A 23,461-nucleotide genomic window follows, 5' to 3' on the forward strand; every position below is an offset into this window, starting at 1 on the left:
AATTTTTGTCATATTTTATCCTAATACTTTTAAATAAATATATATTTAATGATATTTAAAATTAACTTGCACGTTTGATGCATTGCGAATTCACGTTCAAAATTAACGACGCGTTAGTTTCGTAAACGAAATTTATAGACGTCTACGTGGATAGAATTAACGCTGTAAAATTACGAAAAATTATTGGAAATTAAACTTTAACGAACAAAACGCGGCTTTACAAACATTTCTATCGTCATTGATATAATTTGGAATAATGAAATTAGGCTACAAATGTAATCTTCTCGCAGTTCTTTCTTTTCTATTCGATAAATATTTGTAAAAATTCCCGTATCTCTTCTTATTATTTCGTATCTGTTTGAACGTGTCTTCAATAAGATACTGCACATATGGAAATACCTTCAACGTTTGCGATGCTTATGATGGAACGAGGGAAGCCGATATTCGGGAAGAGAGTGTGCAAAATCGCGCTTTTAAAGCTTTGTCGCTTTCATCGCAAGTGAAATAATCGGTTTTCGTTTTATTCGATACTAAAAGTGAACTTTACGCGATATCGATCGTACGGACTTCTCGTAAATACTATGGCAATTTTACAAACGAAAGAGAGTTTCAACTTTCGAACATCTGGGAACACGATTTTGGCTGATACGTCGATATTCGAAACAACTTCTCGATTTAATTATTCTTATCTCATGACGTTACTACCTGCAGTAAAAATAAAAAATAAAAAATAAAAAAAGAAAATAAGAAAACGTGCGAATTTTTCCTTCACCGTTTAACATTATCCGCAATCTAATCGCAAGAATCTCGTCGTTCCTACGATCTTCCGCTCGATTAAAATTCGTTTCTTTCGCTGGCGAGCAAGCGCGAGATTAAAGTTACACGCAGGTCTAAAATAAAATAATCGTTTCTCGCTTAAATCAACCTCGTTTACTGTCCGCTCCAACGACTAATCCCATTGCAGGCAAGAAAATCGAACCAGGGCAGCGCCGAAAACGATCAATACAAATTCAACTATCGTCAAACAAACCGACCCGAACCATTACTTCGGCCAACAATCTCAACTGCTCCCTTTCAAACGATTCCAATCTATCCAGGTTGCAGAGGACCGCGCCGAACGAATCTACGAGCGTTTCATTTACACGGCGCTTCGCCGGTCGATCGACGTTTTCACTCGCTTTTCGTCTCGAACGCAGCCAGCGGCCAACGCCTGCTACGATTTCACGTGCCACCGTTTCAACCACGTTTCATCCAGTGCTTTTACCGATCTCCTTTTCTCCGCTCCGCCAACGGACGAGAATGGAAACCGGCACTCTGATTCTCTTTTCTCTTCTGTTCTCGTTTCCGTTGGTTGCATGGTCGGTATTTTTCATCGGGATCATTGCGCGTCGCCTGGGCCTGTCTCTCCTTTCTCGATCCTATCGATGACAAACGATATTTGACAGAGACGAGACGAAAGGAGACGGCTGTGCTTTCCAACAACGAAGAGACGAAGACGGTTTGTCGTCAGTCTCCGAGCGGGTTTGTCAAACTCTTCGTGTAGGAGTTGGAAAGCGACGATCTTTAACCGTTTGAGTGTCAGGGGTCTTTGAAAAAACAGGTTTAAAAAATTCCAAATAACGCGACAGCGTTTGTCTTAATCGATTGCGAAGAGAAACAAGCGGCGCAATAGCGCTCGTCGTATTTCTTATTTTTATGAAATACATCTATATTATTGTACATGCGTACTATTAGTTTATAAATATTTCGAGCTTTAATAAAAATTATTGAGAAGATAGCAATGAAATAGAAAATACCGTGAGTCGTCTGTAGCGTTCAGATGTACTGCGACTTTTCCACATAAAATTTATACAGCGCTGCTTCGGGCTCAAACGGTTAATATATCGATATAGATATACAGGGTGACTGTATTCGACGTAATACTGGAACACGTGATTTCAACCACTTAGCTGTCGTGTAAAAAAGAAATAAAACGATCGTTTCGTTGCGACTTAATTCTATTGAGTTAACAACTGAGTGATTGTTGCACTCGATTGTTGCAACAATTAAATTATCCAACATACGAAGCAATCTCGTTCGAACGATTATCACTCAAACTGTTTTTGAGTATTGGGTTGGCAACTAAGAGATTAGGTGGTAATGACAAAATCCGCAATCACTTAGTTGCCGACCCAATATATTACAACAGTCGCACGTACTCTCTGCTTGACGAGTATACTCGTCGTCGCTTACTTTTTGTCACGCGTTCTAGGAACACGCTTTTCAAAGATGCCGCAACACCTAACCGGCTATTACTAAATTAAACTTGTAACTCTGCAATTAACCTCTTAACCTATAAATACGGGCATAGCCCGTAGTACGATCATCGGACCAAACGCAAATATTACGGGCATAGCCCGTAGTACGATGGTCAGGCCAAATATAATATACAGAGTGGTTGGTAACTGCTGGTACAAGCGGAAAGGGGGTGATTCTACGCGAAAAAAGAAGTCGAAAATATAGAATACAAATTTTTCGTTCGAGGCTTTGTTTTCGAGAAAATCGACTTTGAATTTCCGATCGGTACGCGTGCACTTTATCGCGTCTCGTTATAACGGATCTCACTGTAGATCGTTGTCTCGATGGAAAAATTAAAAAAAAAATTTTTATTCTATATTTTCGACCTCTTTTTTCGCGTAGATCACCCCCTTTCCGTTTGTACCACCAGTACCCAACCACCCTGTATAATAGCTTGTTTACGTTTTCGGCCCAAAATTCTCGAACGTAAATCGTAGGTTAAGGGGTTAATATGAAACATTGCAAATGTAGCTTACTAAAGCGATATTTTTATCGCACGATAGCCTACGTTAAATCTTTCGAAAAAGGAAAGAAACCCGAAAAATAACAATCTTACGTAAAGGTACACGCGTTTTTATCCCGTGACCTGAGTAAAGCCGGATGGAGTAGCCGATATCGTCCCTAGCATCTGTAACATTGGATTGGATCCAACTGTTTAGATTCCTAACTAGTGAAGCAACATTCATGGGTTCACCCAGAACCAGTTATACACTGCAACCAACATTCGTTCAATCTACATGCACCGGATAAGATTACCGACAGTGGATGCAAATATCCTCGTTGTTACCACTATATTTTTGTTCTTGTTGTTATCACTGTCGCTATCCTTTGGATTTTTGTTCGACTCTACGTTTCTACGATCTACGAAGTAGTACGCGAAACGTTGACTTGACACTGGGACTACAGACAGTTAAGACGAAGCTATTTCTACCAAAAACCAGTCACAACGACTGGTCTTCAAAAAGTACCTGATGATAGAATATCAAAGCGCTGTACATCAAAGCGTAAAGCCGACATGCATAATGTACCATCGACATCCCTACGGTTCTTCCGCCGAATATTTGGAAGAATCCATACGCGGCAACGGTCGCGGACATCTAACAAACGCGTGCGTAGTGGGGATACGGAGGGGCAACAAAGAAAAAGAATCCGTTCGGTTTTGAACAAAAGAACATTCCGTTTCGAACAGCGAAGTGCGAAGGGTCTAGCGCAACAGCGAAGCAAACACATTCGAGAAGCGCGATTGTTGATTGTTGCTCGTTAAATAAACTTTATTGTTGAACACCGAGAGTATTTCTTGGGCACTTACATCTAACACCACCTCATTTTCATTATATTATATTATTTCACAGAAGGAATTCCATGTTGTGTAGTACATTTTTGCTACTACTAATCCATCTGAGACTATGATTCTTAAAGGAGGGTTGGCACATTTATAAAATTGCATCTTCACCGATGCGGTAGCTTTAGTGTTAACAACCTAAATGCGTTTGCAACGTGGACGATTTTGCCCCAGTACGCAATTTCATAAATATCGATATGTATTATTGGAAAATATTCGTTGGACAAGAGTAGTAAAAGTGGTTAACTATTAGCGAACTGCATCTCTTCAAAAGTTTAGAAAATTTATCGTAAAACACAAGGATCGTACCGAATGAACTTCCCAGGGAAAAATATTAGGTTGTCCGAAAAGTTTCTTTCGTTTTATGAGGAAATAATAGACGCACAACGTTCTTTGTTTTACATTATTTTGTCGAATTACGTACGATCCATTTTGTTCTGTTGAGATAAACACCGTGACATTTTACAGACTTGGTCTCGCGTTTGTACGAAGGTGCATTGTCGTAAAAAACGCGTTTGCGAAAGAAAGACACTTTCCGGACAACCTATTATAAACCTGTTAGACCTTGTTATGTGTTATCACATATCGATTTTACAAATATTATCATAAATCATCCGTACTCCTATGGCGAATCGAAAGAAACCCATTTGCACATCCAGGCTTCGACACGTAATACAGTCGAACAGCATAATTCGTACCAGAAACGTACTTACCTAGGCGATAGCGGTAATCGTAGAGCTAACAATTCGCTGGAAATCGTCAGAGAAAATCACAGCACTCGTCGTGCCACGGAAAGTATCATAACGCTAGAAAGCACGCGCCTATGGCGATCGTATTTTGTTCAGGCACTGACCCGGATGACGACGACTGAATGCTGTGGTTGAACGCGTGAAAATTCCAAACCGTTTTAAAGATTTACAACAGAAGCCTCGAATTTTAGCCCAGTGTATCCAATTGTTTCCAGGTGTCTAATTGTCAGATTAGAGTAGCTGTTCGATACCTGAACAGCTCCTGAAAAGATCAAAGGACAGGAACCATCGTTCGCCTAACGTTTAATTACACCTGTTAAAACGTCGTGCACTCTGCTAACCAGCTGCAGGTGCGAGAGACCAATTAGCCGATACTCGAGAACGTCTGTCAGAGAGTTCGATCTTAATCGTTAGCATCGGCCCAACTGTTGGTTGGCTGCTCGAAAAAGGAATTTCTGTCTACTCGACGAACTTTCCGAAGCTCGTTAAAAAGAGAGGGTGAAGGGGCCGGGGCAACGAACCAGGCAAACGAGCCAGGGTATCCAGAGAGAGAGAGAGAGAGAGAGAGACAGACAGAAGAGAGAGAGAGGAGAGAGCAAGATTGGCGGCAGTTTCCTTCGACGCGCGTCCGGGAGCGCAGCCCTTTAAAGCTGATTAGCCGATGTTTTATATAAGATTCGATCTAAGTGGATTTACTTAATGCACTTAAAGCGAATCTGACCGCAGCCTTAAGGAGCTTCGGCCACACGCGACACCGAGCGGAACTGAGTTTTTCAGACGCTGACGCACCGAAACGCGACCCTCGTTCTCTTTCTTAAGATGCTCTACGACCACAGCTCGTTCTCTTGCGCGTCCTCCTTCGGGCACCTCTTAGCCGACTATGCCGGTCGATTCGCAGTTCGTTGATAAATGACACATTCAACGATATTATGAGACTGTGATAGGGGACGATGATAGTAATTGGTAACGATTAACAACAATTTGTACTTACTTAGGAAAGTTAAACGTTCGCGTAAATAATATACGCGATACGAAAATAGAAGATTAAATTGACCGGCGGTGGTTGACCGAGGAATCGGATGACAAGTCTGCTGTATAATGTAAGTTCAAAGCGGGAAGGTATATCGTTAAAAAGAAAATGCCAGAACGAATATGTGCGTCCATTAAATGTAAAATATTATGAATATTAACTTTGTGAATTTCGTTGGACAGATTAAAAGGAATATTTCGTTGAAATGTAATAATTTGTTCACTTTCGTCTTTATTGGGAAAAAGGAGAAGCGAAAAATGACGAAACAGAAGGTAGAAACGATAACGAGCGAGAGAAAATTTTGTTTCGTTGGTTAGTTGTTCCAAAGCAACGGTGAACATTTGTTCCTTAGCGTGATACTTTTTAAACAACGGGATACTTTTCGAAATTTCTATATTTCCTCTGATATTACCAACGTCATTTAGGGGGAATTATTTTTGGTCAGAGTTCGTTATTTATTACAAAACAAGATTAGATTCTGCAACGTGCACATGGCATGTTACAATATCACTTTATAATCGACCACTGAAACGTAAGCAATTAGTGAATTTAATTCGAAGCTTATAATACATGCGCATTCGTATCTGCTAATTATTATGCTCTTGCGTGTAATTCTATACTAATACATAGTCGTATTATATTCCTATACCTAGTCATATTTTATATATAGCAACCAGATTATAGATTCAAATCCTATAATCCTTGTACAATTTCTACAAAGACAACGATTTTACCGCTATCTTATACTGGGTGTATCACGCTTATCGCTTGATCGAGAACGATTAAACGATCATAATTTTCCCATTTTATTGAAGCGTTCAAAGCACTGGAGCAACGAAAACGACGAACTACCGGAAGGATAAGAAGGAAATAATATAGAAAACGTATTATACAATGACTACAAAAAGATATGGACGCGTAATTTTATCCTCTAAGAATTTAGGAACAAAGTTCTATGTTTCGTTTTCATGTCAAACATTTTCCATAGTAATACGAAAGCATCGTTTAATGATACAAAAGTTGATACACTCGAAGCTAATTAATTAGCATGTAAATGCTGTTATAAATATGTATGTACAGTGGCGTGTCGATATTTTTTCTAGCCACTCTGTATATGACGCGTAAAGTAAAACGAAAATATCACGCTTGCTATGGAAATTGTCTACGAGTATCTCCAGTAAGTTATACAAAAAAAAAAGCATTTTGCGGTTGTACTATGCACCGTTGTGACAAAGCTGCAACCATACGTCCGTTAGGTTGCTTCGTGCAAGTTGTGTCCGCCAAAGTAAACCAGCGACCAGTTCGATTCGCAAAAATCATCCACCCGCGTTGTCTCTTTCATGAAAATCATTATGCTCTTGCGCGTAATTCTATACTAATACATAGTCGTATTATATTCCTATACATAATCATATTTTATATATGTTGAGGTTATTTGACGTATAAACAGAGAAGCTCGTGGATGAATTGTAAGGTAGAAAATACAGGGTTGGTAATTGGTTGGTAACTGGTGGTACAAGCGGAAAGGGGGTGATTCTACGCGAAAAAAGAAGTCGAAAATATAGAATAAAAATTTTTTTTTTTTAATTTTTCCATCGAGACAACGATCTACAGTGAGAGGCGTTATAACGTACCGCACGCGTACCAAGCGAAAATTCAAAGTCGATTTTCTCGAAAACAAAGCCTCAAGCGAAAAATTTTTATTCTATATTTTCGACTTCTTTTTTCGCGTAGAATCACCCCCTTTCCGCTTGCACCACCAGTTACCGATCATTCTGTATATGTTGAGGTTATTTGACGTATAAACAGAGAAACTCGTGGATGAATTGTAAGGTGGATAATATATTTTAATACAGAAGCGTAATTATAAGTAAAAATACAATTTAAGTTGGTCCAGATCCGCACGCTACCAGTGTTACCCTGTAACTGAAAACCCCGAGGTCAACGTCGCCTGTCTACTGTTTATGGTCTGCCTTCGTCGCAGTCTTTTGTCTATACGCTGTCGATGACTTCGGTGCTTGAGAAAACTAAAAAGACCAGATGTAGAGTTCTCTTAGAAGCGGTGACCACTTCAACAATATATAGCAATCAGATTATAGATTCAAATCCTACAATCCTTGTACAATTCCTACAAAGACAACAATTTTACCGCTATCTTGTGCCGACCGTATTACGCCTATCGTCTGATCGAGAAAGATTAAACGATCATAATTTTCCCATCTTATTGAAGCGTTCAAAGCACTGGAGCAACGAAAACGACGAACTACCGAAAGGATAGAAAGGAAATAATGTAGAGAACGCATTATACGTAGTACGAATAATACGCTACGTTTCTCTAACTTGAAATCGTTGTAAGATTTAATAACCTACATACAAGAAGAGAAGAATATAATATTCCTCTGAGGCTCGCAGCCGTAACCCAATATAAAAGGACGGCAGACTGCAGAGAAGATAGCTGGGATAATGCTTTGCAATTATTCGGCCACAATCATGCCAGCGGAATGAGAACAGCTAGAAACGAGCGCACGATTACAAATACAATACGCGAACGATAGTAAGTGAAGTTATATTTTTGCTCATTAACGTTTATCATTGCTCGAACGATTTTAAAAATACAAACCGTGTCGGTAATTTGGAATTTCGATGAATCGTTTACACAGCGAATACATTTCAAGTATGTTACGTTAGTCGAGTAATTTTCCATCGAATTGTATCCATTTTCCTATCGTTGATAAATTTGTTTATTTCGTACGAACTGTACGAAATAATTGTTATCGATCGTCCGTTTCAATTTTACGTTCATACAATTATTAATAAATATCGTGGTAATATTTCATACTCTATATATTTTATATTTGTGTTCAATTGTCGTATTTAAAGTTTACTTACCGTTAGATCGTCGCAATACGAATATTTGGCATAAGCACGATCCGTTTTCAACGAAAGAAGAATCATCGAAATCGATAGGTGAGAATTTTTATTTCAATCCTTGGAAATAATTTTGGCAAAAATTGGAAGAAATTTATAGTAGAATCTATGGACGTTTGTTAAAATTTATACTCACGAAGGAAAATAGCAGGAAATCGAGTTCTCGTGTGCTTCAATGTAAAGAGAGAAAAAGGTGTCATTGCTCTAAAACAATTGCCTAGCCAATGAAATACGAAAGCTTTCTGAACGAACAAGAACAGTCGAGTAGAAAAATGACATAATTCTCTAAAACTATAAGTAAAAAATGTCGAAATAATCCAACATCCTTGTATATGTAGAAATTTACTTTTATAAATATGTTATTTATATTGTTTTATAAATATTGTATAAATAGCAATCTGTTTTATACAATAGGTGGACTAAAAATCAGTCTCCATGGTTCTTCCAGCTAAAAAACTGTTTCGAACAAAAGTTAATCGGCTTTCAGTCGAGTACAAATTGCAATATTATGAATCTAAAAAAAAAGTCACGCTTCGATGAAGAGTCAAGGTCACCGCCATTTTTTTTTTTTTTTTTATGAATTTTTTTATATTCCGTTCGATTTTAATTCCAATTATGCATTGTTCCGTCTAAAAAAATAAACGTCACTTTGACTCTTCATCGAAGTAAAAACGTCGTTCAAGTCCGCGCGATATTGTAACTTGCAATCGATCGGTAGCCGATCGACTTTCCTTCGAAGTATTCTTTTGTTCGACTATCGAAAATAACTGAAAGATCGTGGCAATTGATTTTTAGACCACCCTTTATACGAGTTTTTTATTTTACGTTTCTGTTCGAACCCGTAGATCGTTCAAGTTTAAGAATACAAGTGATAGAAGCACAGACAATAAGAGATAGAAGAGTTATCTTCTAAGGTCGAGTCTGAGTCGTTGATTGCGAGTCTAAATGTTAAGTACGAGAGTTAAAAGAGTGGAGCTCGGTGGTTAGAAAAGTAAACGACAAGAGTAAACGGAAGAGAAAAGTAACTGGAGATCCGCTGCAGCTCGGAGAGGAAGAGCTATGAAAAATAAATAAATGATATAATTTATTTATTTATTTTTCAGCTTCACAGTACAGGAAAGAAGACCTGGCTTGCGTATTTCTAACTCCCACTCGTTGCCATACTTTAATTAGGCCATCCATCACGTTCAAAGGTCCACACCCATCCACACTCTCATCTCAGACACACATATTCCCTTTTCATCTACCAAATCACATATACTAAATTAAACATATATATCTTTATTTCTCTTAAGCTACACACACGTACTGTGCAATACTCAACCCACGTAATATCGCAGTAATGTGTTTTCATATTTAGCACGATACAGATTTCCCTATTAGAGTTTGACTTTAGCGGAGGTTTCGGTAAATTGAACATTTTCTCGTTTGTACCGCGTTCCCTTGAACTTCTCAGCTGTTAGAGCACTTTGGAAATTCGAAATGGCTGTAAAGCAAGACCGCGAAAAGCGACGTTCATTATGCAACAAGCTAATGGCAGAGAGTATTTCTTGGAATTTAGTATTTCGTTATTTGTCAGAAGTTGCTGATAAATTATTCCCATGCAATCTCGCCAGACCTACGGTACACACAACTTTGTATCGATTAGGATACAGGAACGAGCTACGAATTCTCCGAACAGCCCAATACACATCTAAAACGCTCGAAAATAGAGCTACCGATAACATTCTCGGTGCATATCCACAATATCGTTATGGATAATCTGATGTATCAAATTTCCCGTCAAACTTTACTTAGGTTCGATCGTATCGACACCAACGACGATTAACTTAATTCGGTTTGTATTGGGTTGGCAACTAAGTGATTGCGGATTTTGTCAATACCACCTAATGACAAAGTCCGCAATCTCTTAGTTGCCAATCCAATAGTTCCCGCTCGAAATCAACATTTTAAAACGCTTGCACATCTGTGGAGCTTGGAAATACAAGAAATGTATTTTGAAATCCTATATCGTAGAGAAGGATAGAAACTTCTTCTACTTCTACGACTAATTGGATTTCTGTTTACAGACATACGCTTATTTACTTTTGCAATTTTTCCCACTTGGCAGATTCCATTTCGTTGATCGAAGGATTTTCTATATGAACACCGGTGCCAATATCGAAATTACATTTATCGCAAGAGAAAGAGAACTACGGGTTTCGTGGCCGAAAGTTTTACATTCAAAAGCGCAAAGGTTTCTTACTAATATAATAATAAATATATATATACAGGCTGGTTGGTAACTGATGGTACAAGCGGAAAGGGGGTGATTCTACGAGAAAAAAAAGTCGAAAATATAGAATAAAAATTTAAAAATTTAAAAATTTAAGAATTTGGAAATTTAAAAATTTAAAAATTTAAAAATTTAAAAATTTAAAAATTTGGAAATTTAAAAATTTAAAAATATAAAAGAATAACGTCAATCGAGACAACGATCTACAGTGAGATCCGTTATAACGAGACGCGTACCGAGCGAAAATTCAAAGTCGATTTTCTCGAAAACAAAGCCTCGAACGAAAAATTTGTATTCTATATTTTCGACTTCTTTTTTCGCGTAGAATCACCCTCTTTCCGCTTGTACCGCCAGTTACCAATCACCCTGTATATTAGTAATATATTAACGATATTAGTCGACTAGGAATTTGTAGTACACTCGAGAAAACAATTTCCTATCGATTTTAAGCGGCTTTTTACCAAAATTACCGCAGACTGAAACTATTAGCTTGTCCAAGAAGTTTCTTCCGTTTTATAAAGAATTAATAGACGCACGACATTTTTGCTTTTATATTATTTTATCGAATTACGAATATGAACCGTTCTCTAAACATAATGAATTATACATAATTCGATAAAATAATACGAAGCATCTGTTATTTGCTCAGAAAACGAAAGATACTTTTTCCACAATCTAATATACTTTCTCGTTGCAACAACCTCTTCGATCATACTTGGAAAATAAACGAAGTTGATTGGAAATTCGCAGTACGCGTCGATAATTGATCAACGATCGTTATAATAACGTTTCTGCTGTAGAAAATTCGCGATTCCGCTGCACATTCGTATTGCACGAAAGTAGCCAAACGCGTATCGATTCATCCGCGAGGAATTCGACTACGATTCTGTATTGTGTTTTATGTATCGGTCGATGTTAAATACAAATATCTAAATTTAGGTCGTCGAGCTAGCTGTTAATTTATAAGCACCGGTGAAACTACTTCACGTCACCGTCTGTTATCCGAATGGCCCTTACGGGTGCTCTGACGATTTATTAACACCGTATTGTTAAAAGCTCTCGAAGCGTTCACAAGCAGAAGAGAAACCGGCGTTGCAACCGAAGGGGTTGTTCCATGGAAAAACACAGAGAGTTCCGTTTCGTTCTCAACCGTTCGCCAAGTTAATAACAACGCGAATCGACTTCTCGAACAAGACTTACCGGTCATTAATTTCCGCGTCGAATCTCTCGACAAATCTGCCAGAAAATCAATAAATACGAACTTATCGCGCTTTTCCCGCGTGCTTTTTATTTCCCACTTCCTTCTGCAAATATATCCGCGTTCTGCCATGCCGAGTTCTTTTCAATTCGCGCGACTATTACGAAAAGAAATTTCGAGAATTTCCTTCACCTTTTTCGTTATTATCTCTCCTTCCAAATACTGATTTTGTCAAATTTGAAGAAAAGAAGAAATGCAATTATTATCCCACATTTCTGTGACGAATTATCAGTTGGGTTGGTAACTAAGATATTGCGGATTTTGTCGTTAGGTGGTATTGACAAAACAAAAGTAAAATATTTTCTCGAATTACAGAAAGTCATTGTTATCACGCCTACCAACTACTGATTTTGTCAAATTTGAAAGAAAGAAGAAATAAATGCAATTATCATCCCACATTTCTGTGACGAATTATCAGTTGGGTTGGCAACTAAGATATTGCGAATTTTGTCGTTGGGTGGTATTGACAAAGTCCGCGATCACTTAGTTGCCAATCCAATATTTTCTCGAATTACAGAAAGTCATTGTTATCACGCCTACCAACTACTGATTTTGTCAAATTTGAAAAAAAGAAGAAATAAATGCAATTATCATCCCACATTTCTGTGACGAATTATCAGTTGGGTTGGTAACTAAGATATTGCGGATTTTATCGTTAGGTGGTATTGACAAAGCAAAAGTAAAATATTTTCTCGAATTACAGAAAGTCGTTGTTATCACGCCTTCCAACTACTGATTTTGTCAAATTTGAAAAAAAGAAGAAATAAATGCAATTATCATCCCACATTTCTGTGACGAATTATCAGTTGGGTTGGTAACTAAGATATTGCGAATTTTGTCGTTAGGTGTTATTGACAAAGTCCGCGATCACTTAGTTGCCAACCCAATATTTTCTCGAATTATAAAAAGTCGCCTCGCGTCTTTGATTTATCAGATACGCTTGCATAACGCGTATCCATAATTCTATCGGATTTTTCGCAATTTGCACAAACGATAACTCGTTTCGTTCGGTCGTTAGTTAGCCAGTATTTAACATCGAAACGCTGCATACTTAGTTAGTAGCTTAACGCGCGAAACATTTGGAACAAGGGGCGCCGAATAGCGAAATAAAGCGGCATTCTCATGAATTTATGATTCGCGCAATTTATCAAACCACTAGGCTGAATCGCGTAAACTGCAACATATTTCCCGCTCTCTTTTTCGTAACAAACTCTTTCGCGCATCCAGCCGTTGGACACTGGGACTCGGTTGCGTTGCGCGACATTTTCATTTCCAGCCACTCGATTAATCGTCGCTAAATTATCGCGGGGCGTGTGACGCGGAGTTTCGCGCGAGTAAATCATTTGCGTTCGCTTGCCATTCGGCGTAATAATTGCGCAATCGATTCCGTTAGCGTATTAATACGCAGTTGGATTAAAAAAAGAGCGAGACAAAAAAGGAAGAAAAAGCAGATAAAGGGAATAAATAGAGGAAAAGAAAAACTAGAGAAAAAAAATAGGGAAAAGAGGGGCGGACGAAAAAACGAGAGAAAATAGCGATGTGAAAGGTGACCTTAAAAGAATCTGCGTCGAAAATGAAAAATGCATTGAAACTCTTTCGTCCTCATTTACTCCGTCCTCCATTACCAGAGCATTTTCTCGTACGCCAGCATGGGGACAAGGAGCCGCATTTAAGCGACGGAATATCTTTTTTTTTCCTTCTTCTTTCTCTTCTTTTCCTCCTCTCTTTCCATCCCTTTTTTCTTTTTTTTTTTTCTTTCTTATTCCGTAAAAACCAGGCTTTACGGCGAGAAATGGGACCACGGGAAATGAGGAAACATCGAAAAGCACGGCAGATCTTTAACTGTGCGTTTCAATCGTGCGACACCGCGTGCCTTTAGCTACGTGGCGAATCTAGGTGAAGATCGTAATTGCTGTTAAGTACAAAACCGCCGGAATATGCAGAAAAACCGATGTGGCTGCGTCAATGAATTTTCGGTTCACTGCGGTGATTTGATTCTGATATTCAGAGAACGCAACCCGTTGCCGATGAATAAAAGTTTTATTCCGATCGCCAATCGAAATATTTGTGTCCGACAATGGGACAATATCGTAAAAGCACATAGACGTACGCGACGAACGTGTTGAACGAAGTATAGGATTCCTTTATTCGTGTTTGGAAAACTGTAAATTTAAGGATTTAAGAATAGGTAGATCGAGAATAATCGTGATTCGTTCGATAATTTATAACAATTACGTAAATTGTTCTGTCGTTCCGAAATTCATTTAGAAATTTTGAAGAAACAGCGAGTCGGGACAATATCCGGAAGAAGCGAATCAATTTGATAAAATACGCGAGTTTCGTACTCTTACTAAATTTGCTTACGATGTTTTCTTGAAAAATATTTCCATCAAAAATATTCATTTCTCGAAGCTATCGATTTTCATATTCTAGATGCTAGGTAAGTCATCGGAGTTTCCGCAAAACTTCGTCAGTTTGTCATCTACACATCGATGAAAAGCTTGTGTCATTGGACCGAACAAGTTGTTCTGCCTGTTTAACTTCAGATATAATAAAAATCAAAAGATCAACGAAGTCGTAGTCACCGTACTATTTATCCGTGAATTTCGTTCGTTAATCAGACTATCTTGCTTATTTCGTATTCTGTAGTCGTATTCCATGACCAAACGGTGCGATACATCTTGCCAGTACGAACTTTTCCATCTATTAGACACGATTCTATTTCGTAGTAATGGCGACGAACGAGCACGTAAATTGAACTGTCACACGGAATTAACGTTAACGAGAAAATCGTTCGCAAATCCGTTTCCCGACTTACGTATTTGCAATCTCTTTGCTTTGTCTGTGCCTCCGTAGTTTTGCCTATGTTCGTTCGTGCGTGATAATTTGCGCATACACAAGGTTACTCCCCCGAGATAGGTGCGCTTTGAAACGTTTTAAAAGCGAACGCTTCCTAAGGACCGTGCTTCTTTTTTTCCACCCCGGCAAAAAAGAACACACCGAAAGTTGCGCGGCGACGCTCCGACACTGTTAACACTTTGCCAACCAGAATTTCAAACTAACATTCTTATCGAACGTTACATAAGGACGCTCGAAGCAAGATTTCCAACGTGAGTCAGTTGAAAGTCGATTTACAGTCGTTTTACGACCCGATGAAAACTACGAATTACGATCTCGTTGATAATTATTGCATTTCTTAAGCTAACGTTCTTATCGAACGTTACATAAAGTCGTTAGAAGAGAAATTTCAAATGCGACGAGTAAAAGATCCTTTCATGATCGTCCGTAAGTTCGCGATTAACAACGCGAATTATAATTTCGTTGACAATTATTTGATTTTCGTAGAAAAGAGCGATTCGATGTGTATAAAATTAACGATTAACACTGGAACTACTACGGTAGTCAAAATGACCAATTCGTAATTTTTCATACGAGTTTCGTATAACGTTTTAATACAGTTTTAAGAATTCGAATGATTTTTACAAAATATATGAACAAGTAGTAAATACTTCTTCTTCTTAAATTATATGTTTCCTCGTATATACCTTTCGTTTTAATTTTTCTCGTACAAGTTCCATTCTTTATATAATATAATACAGCATCTAACATAGTCTTATTCCAAGAATCTCTGCACGAAGAAATCTTTACTCGTTAAACCCAATTCCCGATCAAGAATCTAGGCGATTGGATAAAAAAGAGGAATTGGTATCGTCGCATTACGATATATGACATTAACGTTTAAAATAGCCAGGAAAGTAGCGAGGACAGGATATCGTGAAATATATAACGTCAGATCGGATTAATGCCGCTTGGTCGCATGGAAAGAGCGTTGGAGTCTAGTAGGCGGTTATGTATCGCGTAGTCCTCGAACGAAAGCAAACACATTCTCGTAACGTCGAGCTGTCGATCGTTACAGAGACGTACACGGTATAATGCACTCTAAATGAACGCATCAAGCATCGTGCGGTGGCATCGATCGAAGCACCATGAACAATTTGACAGGTAGCACACACGGCTTAATTGGCAAGCATTTAAGGGGAATTTCCACGGGACAGGTACACCGTGGCTACTACATCGATCGTGATGCGCGTTGCGCGTGACATTTGCCGCTTGTTCGACGAGAGGGTAAAAAAATAAAAATTGTCATCGAGACTGGTCGCGAATAAATTGTCCGAGGCGATCGATTCCAATTAGTCGTAAGTCTACGCGTTATCTGTTCTATGTTTCTTCTATATCATTGCTAAATTGATACAGGTACTCACTTGGACCCGGCAGACCATCAAGACGCCCAGCAGTGCGGGCACCAGCATCCCCTTCATCTTCCTTCGTTTGGTCGACTCTCTATAAAACTCCCCGCACGATGTCTATGTGTGTCGTTTCGATTTCAGGCCGGTTACGATTCCCTGACTCGTCTCGATCTTCTACGAAAAAACGACGACGCACTGACTGAACAAACGGCAGAAACGTCGCTGAACAATTTGCTGTATGCAAGCCACCACTCACCCGCCGTATACGAGAGCACAGCGTACTACTGTGACACTGCTGCTGGGTGGGTCGCTTCACGAGAAATCAAGATGGAGGTGAAGCGCGGCGCCGGTGCCGCTGAAACGATTCGACCAATCAAAAGCTGTCACTAGATGACCGCGCCGGAGGGTGCGTTCACATGCGCGCAATGGTCAGTCGATAATGTAGCGGGAATATCGTGATTTTAAACGGTATTACATACTTCGAACGTAATTGTCAACTTTCGACAGATTTTCCGCCGGAAATGTTGCTTTCAACGAAACACCTGACTACTCTGTTCTGTCCAGACTACTAATACTAATCGGTGGAATAACTTTTACACGAACCGATGACTTAAAACGAGTATTTCGAAATTTTCTTGTTTTATTTCTCGCGTACAATATCATTTCTCTAATTAAAAGTAACTAAACTAAAGTACGGTATTTTTAAGGAAATACGTGTAATCATGATCCACGATGCATTATTTAGATTAGAAAAATTGTATTGTAAGAAATTTAATAAAAAAAGAATTGTTATAAATTATTTTCTAGAAACGAGTTTACATACTACCGCTTTTTATTTATAAAATCACCTTGAAAATGTTTTCTGCGATAGCTTTGTTTCCGTGCGCGCGTGCGCGCACATTTTACAGTATTTTGTAATATTTAAATGTAAAGTTGGAAAACAAATTCAGCATACGAAAATCCGGGAAAAGATGTGTATAATATCTGCGTTCAATCTTCGTTCGAAACATTCGTTTATTTTCTGTGAATTTTTTTTTTCACTAAAAATTTACAACATCGATGAAACGTACAAAATAAGAAGAAACTAAAATGCCGAATCGATATATCGCGAAAGTAATTTACACTATAATTAAGATATCCATGTATCGTTAAAATTTAATAAGATTAAATTGATAACATTAGTATCATCGAATAATAATCGCGTTTTAACATATGTAATAAATATTGACCGAATCGTACAGTACTCATTACCATTCCGAATACGTGCACGATTAACGACGCATAATTGCATAAATATTCGGTTAAACCATAAATTCAATCCATCTATATTTCAGGCGTTTCAAGTATTTAATACGGTGAACCGAATTGTCCAGCCAACGAATAGAGAACTGGCTAATACCGAGCGATGACAGAATTTGGCGCGTCATCCGTCGCAGTCGCCTGACACTTCGGGTTTCGATTTCAAACGGGGAAAAAAAAAAGAGGAAACCAGAATAAACGTAGTATCCGCGCTCACTATAAACGCGCATGATTGAAAGGAAACATCGTCGAATATTTTTAAGGTCGGTCGATCAGTTTGACGATTTAGAGAAATTGCGCGTTACCGAAGAATTTGAAAAGTTTGCTTTCAGATACTGTCGTCTATTATCGTTTATTTTTATCTAATTCGGATGATACAAAAAATTCTCCTTTGTTGATTTCGTTGATAATTGATCTATCCGTCTTTAACTGTAGAATCACGTAATATCAGGTTAGTAATAGTTAATGCGTTAAAACACGAAGCAACGATTCAGTTTGACGCGAACCTTCTCCAGCTAATCCACCCGCAACGATCTAGTGTAGCAATGTAATCGACATTTGTCGCAAATAGCATGTCCATTATAAATATTGTTGATATAAATATTGTCATGACGTACCTACGATTAGCCGATAGCAGGCTAGCCTAGTACAATATAACGTATAATTCAATCTAATGCAATTGTATGCTACGATAGTGGTTAATTATCCTGAGAAATGGGTGCGACTAAAAAAGAAGCGATTCGATTCGAATTATGTATCCGCCGATGAACATCCAAACGTTAAAGATGATAGAGTCGCAATGTTTCAGGGGCTACTACCTTTTTACTGTACATTTACATAATATCGTCGCTAATACGCGTCCGTAATAGCCCTATTAATACACAAAGTGTAATATACAACGCTACGACATCGTTTATATTCGTCTCTAATACTTTCATACGTCTATAATACGTAATCAAGGCGAGGCCAAGAGGAACGACGAGGTACACGAAGACAAAATCAAACGGTACAGAATGAAATATCGTGAGCGGCATATATATCTGCGCATCAACGAGTCTTTAAACCGGACGAATTGCCAACACTGTTTCGTTGCATCCGCTCACTTCCCGGCTCTTGTCGTTTTTACGGTTTAGAGAAGCGTGCACGTAAGTATGTACGCCTTAACGTCTCTTGACATTTCATTTTTGTTAACCAACCGCATACCCCGTGCGTTCGACTTCTCTCTATTTTCCGTCTAAGCCATCGGACCCAGAGAAATTACACATTCCGCGTGGCTTCGTCTGTTTTTCTTCCTCCTCACCCCGCTAACCGTCTCTGTCCGTTTCTTCCTCTTTTTTTTTTCAGAAGAGCATGAAAACGCACGAGCAGATAGCCTTGGCCCATACCTTTGCCCGTGTGTCGGCCACCGTACCCACCGGTTACCCTGGAAACGGTATCGATTTCAACCCTCAGCTATGCAGTAGAAACCAGCGGCACACCATGGGGGTCTCTTCGTCCCGAGTTTCGACAAGACAGCCCGTTTAAACTACCCGATTACAGCAGCCTCCATCTCTATTACCGCCTTACGTTTCGTTTCGCGTGCTTCAGAAAATCAGCCCGCCTATAAACGTCAAAGTAGCTGAGTGGATGGGACGTCGTAAAATCGGCGAAATTTTAACCAGCGCTATCTTTTCATCGCCGCTGATATCCACTTTCGCACGCCGATTAATTCTTTCAACGTATTTACCTATGCTAATGTAAAATCTCCTTTGTACGAGATAGCAACGATAACGCGTTTACGGGTAGAACTATGGCTGATTCGGTCGAGAAATAAGAACACGCTCGGTTGGTACGGTGCGATAAATACGGTCGGAATTATTTTGAATTATAATTGTGCGTCGAGTTCAGGGTACCTACGTTGTGCACGGGTGGAAATTTAATTAGTGTATAAAATTTAGCATACGTTATTTAGAAGACGTGGCCATAACGTTTAATGAGAACAAAAGGGTTGGAAATGACGTTGCGTTTCTTTACGCGGAATTTTAATTTTAATTTTAATACAAATTTCAAAATTAAACAGGTCGAGGGTGTTAATTAACAACGATGGGCCACCTCGTTTCGCTTTTAGATTGTTACTTTTATTTTTACCATGCAATTGATACTCTTCTATATTATGCGCTATTATCGTACGCAAAACGACGAAATCGAATTAACAACAAGCCGATCGATGAACGTAAAAATATCACCCAGTTCATCTCTTCATGGTTTCTGTTCCTTGGCAACTTCGTATAGACCGCAAACTTTGTTCGCCGGTACAGCTTTGTCTGCAAAGGTTAAACAGATTTTATCATTACGAAAGTTCAAAAACGTAGCCAGCGGAAATGTCAGCCGCCGTCGTAAATTTCCAGACAACGCTTTCAAACGAAAATCAAGGCTCGCGCTTTAAACGACACGCAAGCAAATTAATGTACCGATCATTTTTGGGTACGCCAGATTAAGGTTGTTCATTATGTCGACAAATTCATTTAGGGATTTAGATAATCTAGGATTAAAGGCCTTCTCCTCGGCCACCGTGGTTACTGTTCTACCAGAATAATCGTGGGCAGGATACAGTCTGAAATTTGCTGGCAACGTGAAGATTTTCGAATGAACTGAATTGTACAAGACTTCCGCGGAGCCACCCTGTAATGCAAGAAAATTGCAAAATATTAATTTCCTCGAATATGAATATGAAACAATGAAACGACGTTTCTCTTGCGACACGTACGTATAGTGCGCGTGAATTTACAGATTTTTGACGAAATTTCGAGTAAACCGTTTCAAGTACCGATGTATCTACGTCGGCTTTTAAACTTGTTAGCGTCTAAATAAATGATGCGCCCGTGTATGCAAGAGTTACCGTGTACGATATTGAACCTGCGCACAATTTTACTTCAACTTTTCCCGTGTAAAATATCGTCGCCAGATTTTCAGACTAAACGGGCCGCGCCATCCCCTTGCGGTTAATAAGTTAACCACGCTACGTAAAACGCGATATTTAGAAGGTTTTTCAGATTCTTCGTGATAGCGCGCGATTAAACAACCATATCATATCAAACTAATTCGGCGCTTTTGCATAAATTACAGTTACCAGTCTCTATAAGAACAACTAGGAACAATTATAAATTCATCCCGAATCTCTACATTTCTACAGCATCGTAAAATTTTCAAATTATACTCGTATTCATATCTTATATCACATTTTACAGTCGTAATTTTAGATTCAAAATTATTAACTCGCTTGACTAATTACGAACTTATTAAATTATTAACCTATGAACTCTTATTATAACGTAGGTATCATTTCTTTTTTCGCACAAACCTGGAAATCTGTTCGTCCACATCCGCGTATCAACAAAGCATCACCTGTGAATGCTATACCTTGTTCGTAGCATACGTAGGTAACGCAACCTGTTAAAATACGAATGTATCGATTATGAGCTGGCTGGCATTCTGATGCATTGGGATACAAATTCATTGAAAACTCGTGCTTTACCCTGCTGCGTTCTTTGCGTCATTTTCGATCTAACTGATATCTGTCTAACGGTACGAAATACCTGGTGTTTCGAACAAACAGAAAAATACGAAGGAAATACTTTACGCGTGATCTCTCGTTTCAATTTTACGTGAAACGTCTCTATGCAAAAGCAAAATTCTCTCGCCGAATAAAACGTCGGTGTATTTATCGACAGTGGCGTTCATTCTCGAGCACGAGTACCTGCTTTTAACGTGACGAAAAAAAAAATAGCTGACCTTCGGTGTGTCCGGGAGTAGGCAGCACCAGTAAATTATGCTTGCCGAAGCTTATTTGGTCATCCGGACTCAAGAGTATATCAGCCTTAGCGCCGCTGCTACGTGATATCATTGACTGGCAACCAGGTAACAAACTCTTCAACTTTCCTGTTCCGGTGATATGATCAGCGTGCATATGCGTATTTACTGCAAAAGGCGTTTATCCAAACGATTATCAGCGATCGTGTGCACACACGAGAGCGCTCTTCGTCGACCACTATCGTCCATCTCCTTCTCGCCATTCATTTATAATACAGCGAAACCTTGATTACCCGAAGTAATTAGTTACAGCAAAAGCGGATAATCGAATTACTGGAAATGCCTGCAGTATTTCGAGTAAAATATAACCGCAAAGTCGAGATCCCGTTGTATTAAAAATCTGAGGGAAGCGATGGCACTTGTCGCTCGATGCTTTCCACAGACGTTTTCATTTATTTTTGTAAGAGCTAACGACAAATATAAAAGGAGCGCCGGAGAGCTGCATTTAAATTATTAAGTTTGTCAATTAAATCGGTAAGAACTTAGAAAATACGAGAAGGAAATTACGAGGCAACGAATCGAGAAAAATGATAATGAAGACGAGGAATATGGTAAAACTTCCATTTGAATTTACTTCGAGTCTTACTGCGGTCGTAAGTCTATGTCCATTGGATGTTTCGTCCAACTCAATGAAATTAATATCTCTAAAACTGTTAGAAGTACAAACAAATTTCAGAAAGACGAGTTGCAACGTCGTTACTTTTTTAATAAAATCATATCGTTTCTTTCAAACTTTCCTTCCAACTATAAATATTTCTAATTAGAAAGTTATATTCTAAAAAAAAAAAAGAGAAAAGATCAAACAAAGAATCGTGGTCTTTACGAAACAGCAGATTTGAGAAGAAAAGCCAATCTGTGCCGATATTTTCATTCGTCGCAATATACCGTTTGTTCGCCACTACGATGCGTTATATAAAATTGAATATCGCTTTTTCCAGCTATCTATCTTAATTATATTAATATTAATTCGTTATATAAATTTTGTCTATAATTTCTCGTTATACCGCTTGAAACTTTTCTCTATTTCTATTTATTTTCGATATGTATGCAGCTCCATCCAATTACGCAAAACACCCAGTACACAATGATGTATAAAACTGTGCTCTTTAACTTTTTCAATAAGCCGATGGCCATATAATTACATGTTTTCAAGAGACGATGTTTTTACGTTTTAGTTGGTATAGAAGACTTCGAGTGGCAATTTGAACAATTAAGCGCACGGTTTCCTTAATAATACCAGCACTTCATTTAAATTATTGAATTACCGACTGCTGTGCTCGCGCTCAATAGACTGCAGTTAAGAAGTTTTAACCGACAAGAACGTTTTTGACCTATTGTACCGGCAGATATATCAACGCGGTACATTAAATCGTTCGAGTCTTTGTTTCATCGTACGCGATCTTTAACCGTCGCACATTTCTCCGGTGCAATGTAATCAGATTGAAACAACTGATGGTTAATTTAGTTGCTCGTTCCTCGCAGTCGGAACAAATCAACCGAATAATGCACTTAAACACACAGCTTTTACGTCCAAACAAGATTTGATGCGCTTCGCTTCTCTACAAGGTAAACTGAAAATCATGGTAAAATTGAGAACAATGGAATTGTTCTAAAAGAAACGTACCTTTATGTACGCTACGATATTATAAATTTACAAGAGAAAACGTTACGTTTCGAGAGAAAATTTTCTCGTGAAATTCGATGTCTTTTTTTTTTTAACTTGACATGAATTGCAATTACTACAACTGGTGGATGTAATAGTCGAAACAAACGATAAATGACGATCTTTTGAATTTAACGAACGACTAATTTATCGGTCTTTATATTTCGAAACGACGGAACGCGAGTGCTACGAATTATATGCAAAAGCTATGTTAAATATATTTTTAAGAGGATTATATTTTATAAAATATTTACTCGTTTCACGGAAGAGTACGTGCCACGATATGTCGCGAAGGCAATAAAATGATCGGTGATTAATATAGAAATATGAAAAATTATCACAGCTGTGACACGTATCACTTTTTCACCGTACCCTTCGATTATATCGTTCAATGCAACTTTCAGTCCTTAAAAAATCAATTTTCATCGAACCGGATAGTTAATCTGTACTTCATATATGATTCATGTATGATAATGCTTGATTG

General features: G+C 38.4%; 2 protein-coding genes across 7 annotated transcripts in view; both read right to left on the reverse strand.

Moving 5' to 3' along the window:
• The window catches only part of Appl (amyloid-beta-like protein), a 50,669-nt gene extending 34,137 nt beyond the window's left edge, over positions 1–16,532 (reverse strand). For 3 of the 4 annotated variants that reach the window (XM_069112246.1, XM_069112243.1, XM_069112244.1), the window contains exon 1: positions 16,182–16,435. In XM_069112246.1, coding sequence (XP_068968347.1) covers positions 16,182–16,238 — 57 coding nt within the window. In that variant the 5' untranslated portion in view covers positions 16,239–16,435. Of the gene's footprint in view, positions 1–16,181 lie in introns of all 4 variants that reach the window. The other variant, XM_069112242.1, reaches the window with a different exon arrangement.
• Positions 1–23,461, reverse strand: part of LOC138179455 (persulfide dioxygenase ETHE1, mitochondrial) — a 49,605-nt gene that overhangs the window by 24,270 nt on the left and 1,874 nt on the right. For 2 of the 3 annotated variants that reach the window (XM_069112266.1, XM_069112268.1), the window contains exons 3-6: positions 21,237–21,422; positions 20,806–20,894; positions 19,916–20,126; positions 19,561–19,768 (exon numbers count right to left, since the gene is read on the reverse strand). In XM_069112266.1, the coding sequence (XP_068968367.1) occupies positions 19,704–19,768; positions 19,916–20,126; positions 20,806–20,894; positions 21,237–21,422 (551 nt within the window). In that variant the 3' untranslated portion in view covers positions 19,561–19,703. Of the gene's footprint in view, positions 1–19,560; positions 19,769–19,915; positions 20,127–20,805; positions 20,895–21,236; positions 21,423–23,461 lie in introns of those variants that run through there. The other variant, XM_069112267.1, reaches the window with a different exon arrangement.

Source organism: Bombus flavifrons, chromosome 4 (genome assembly GCF_040668555.2).
Source record: "Bombus flavifrons isolate JBK064 chromosome 4, iyBomFlav1_principal, whole genome shotgun sequence".
Taxonomy (NCBI): Eukaryota; Metazoa; Arthropoda; class Insecta; order Hymenoptera; family Apidae; genus Bombus; species Bombus flavifrons.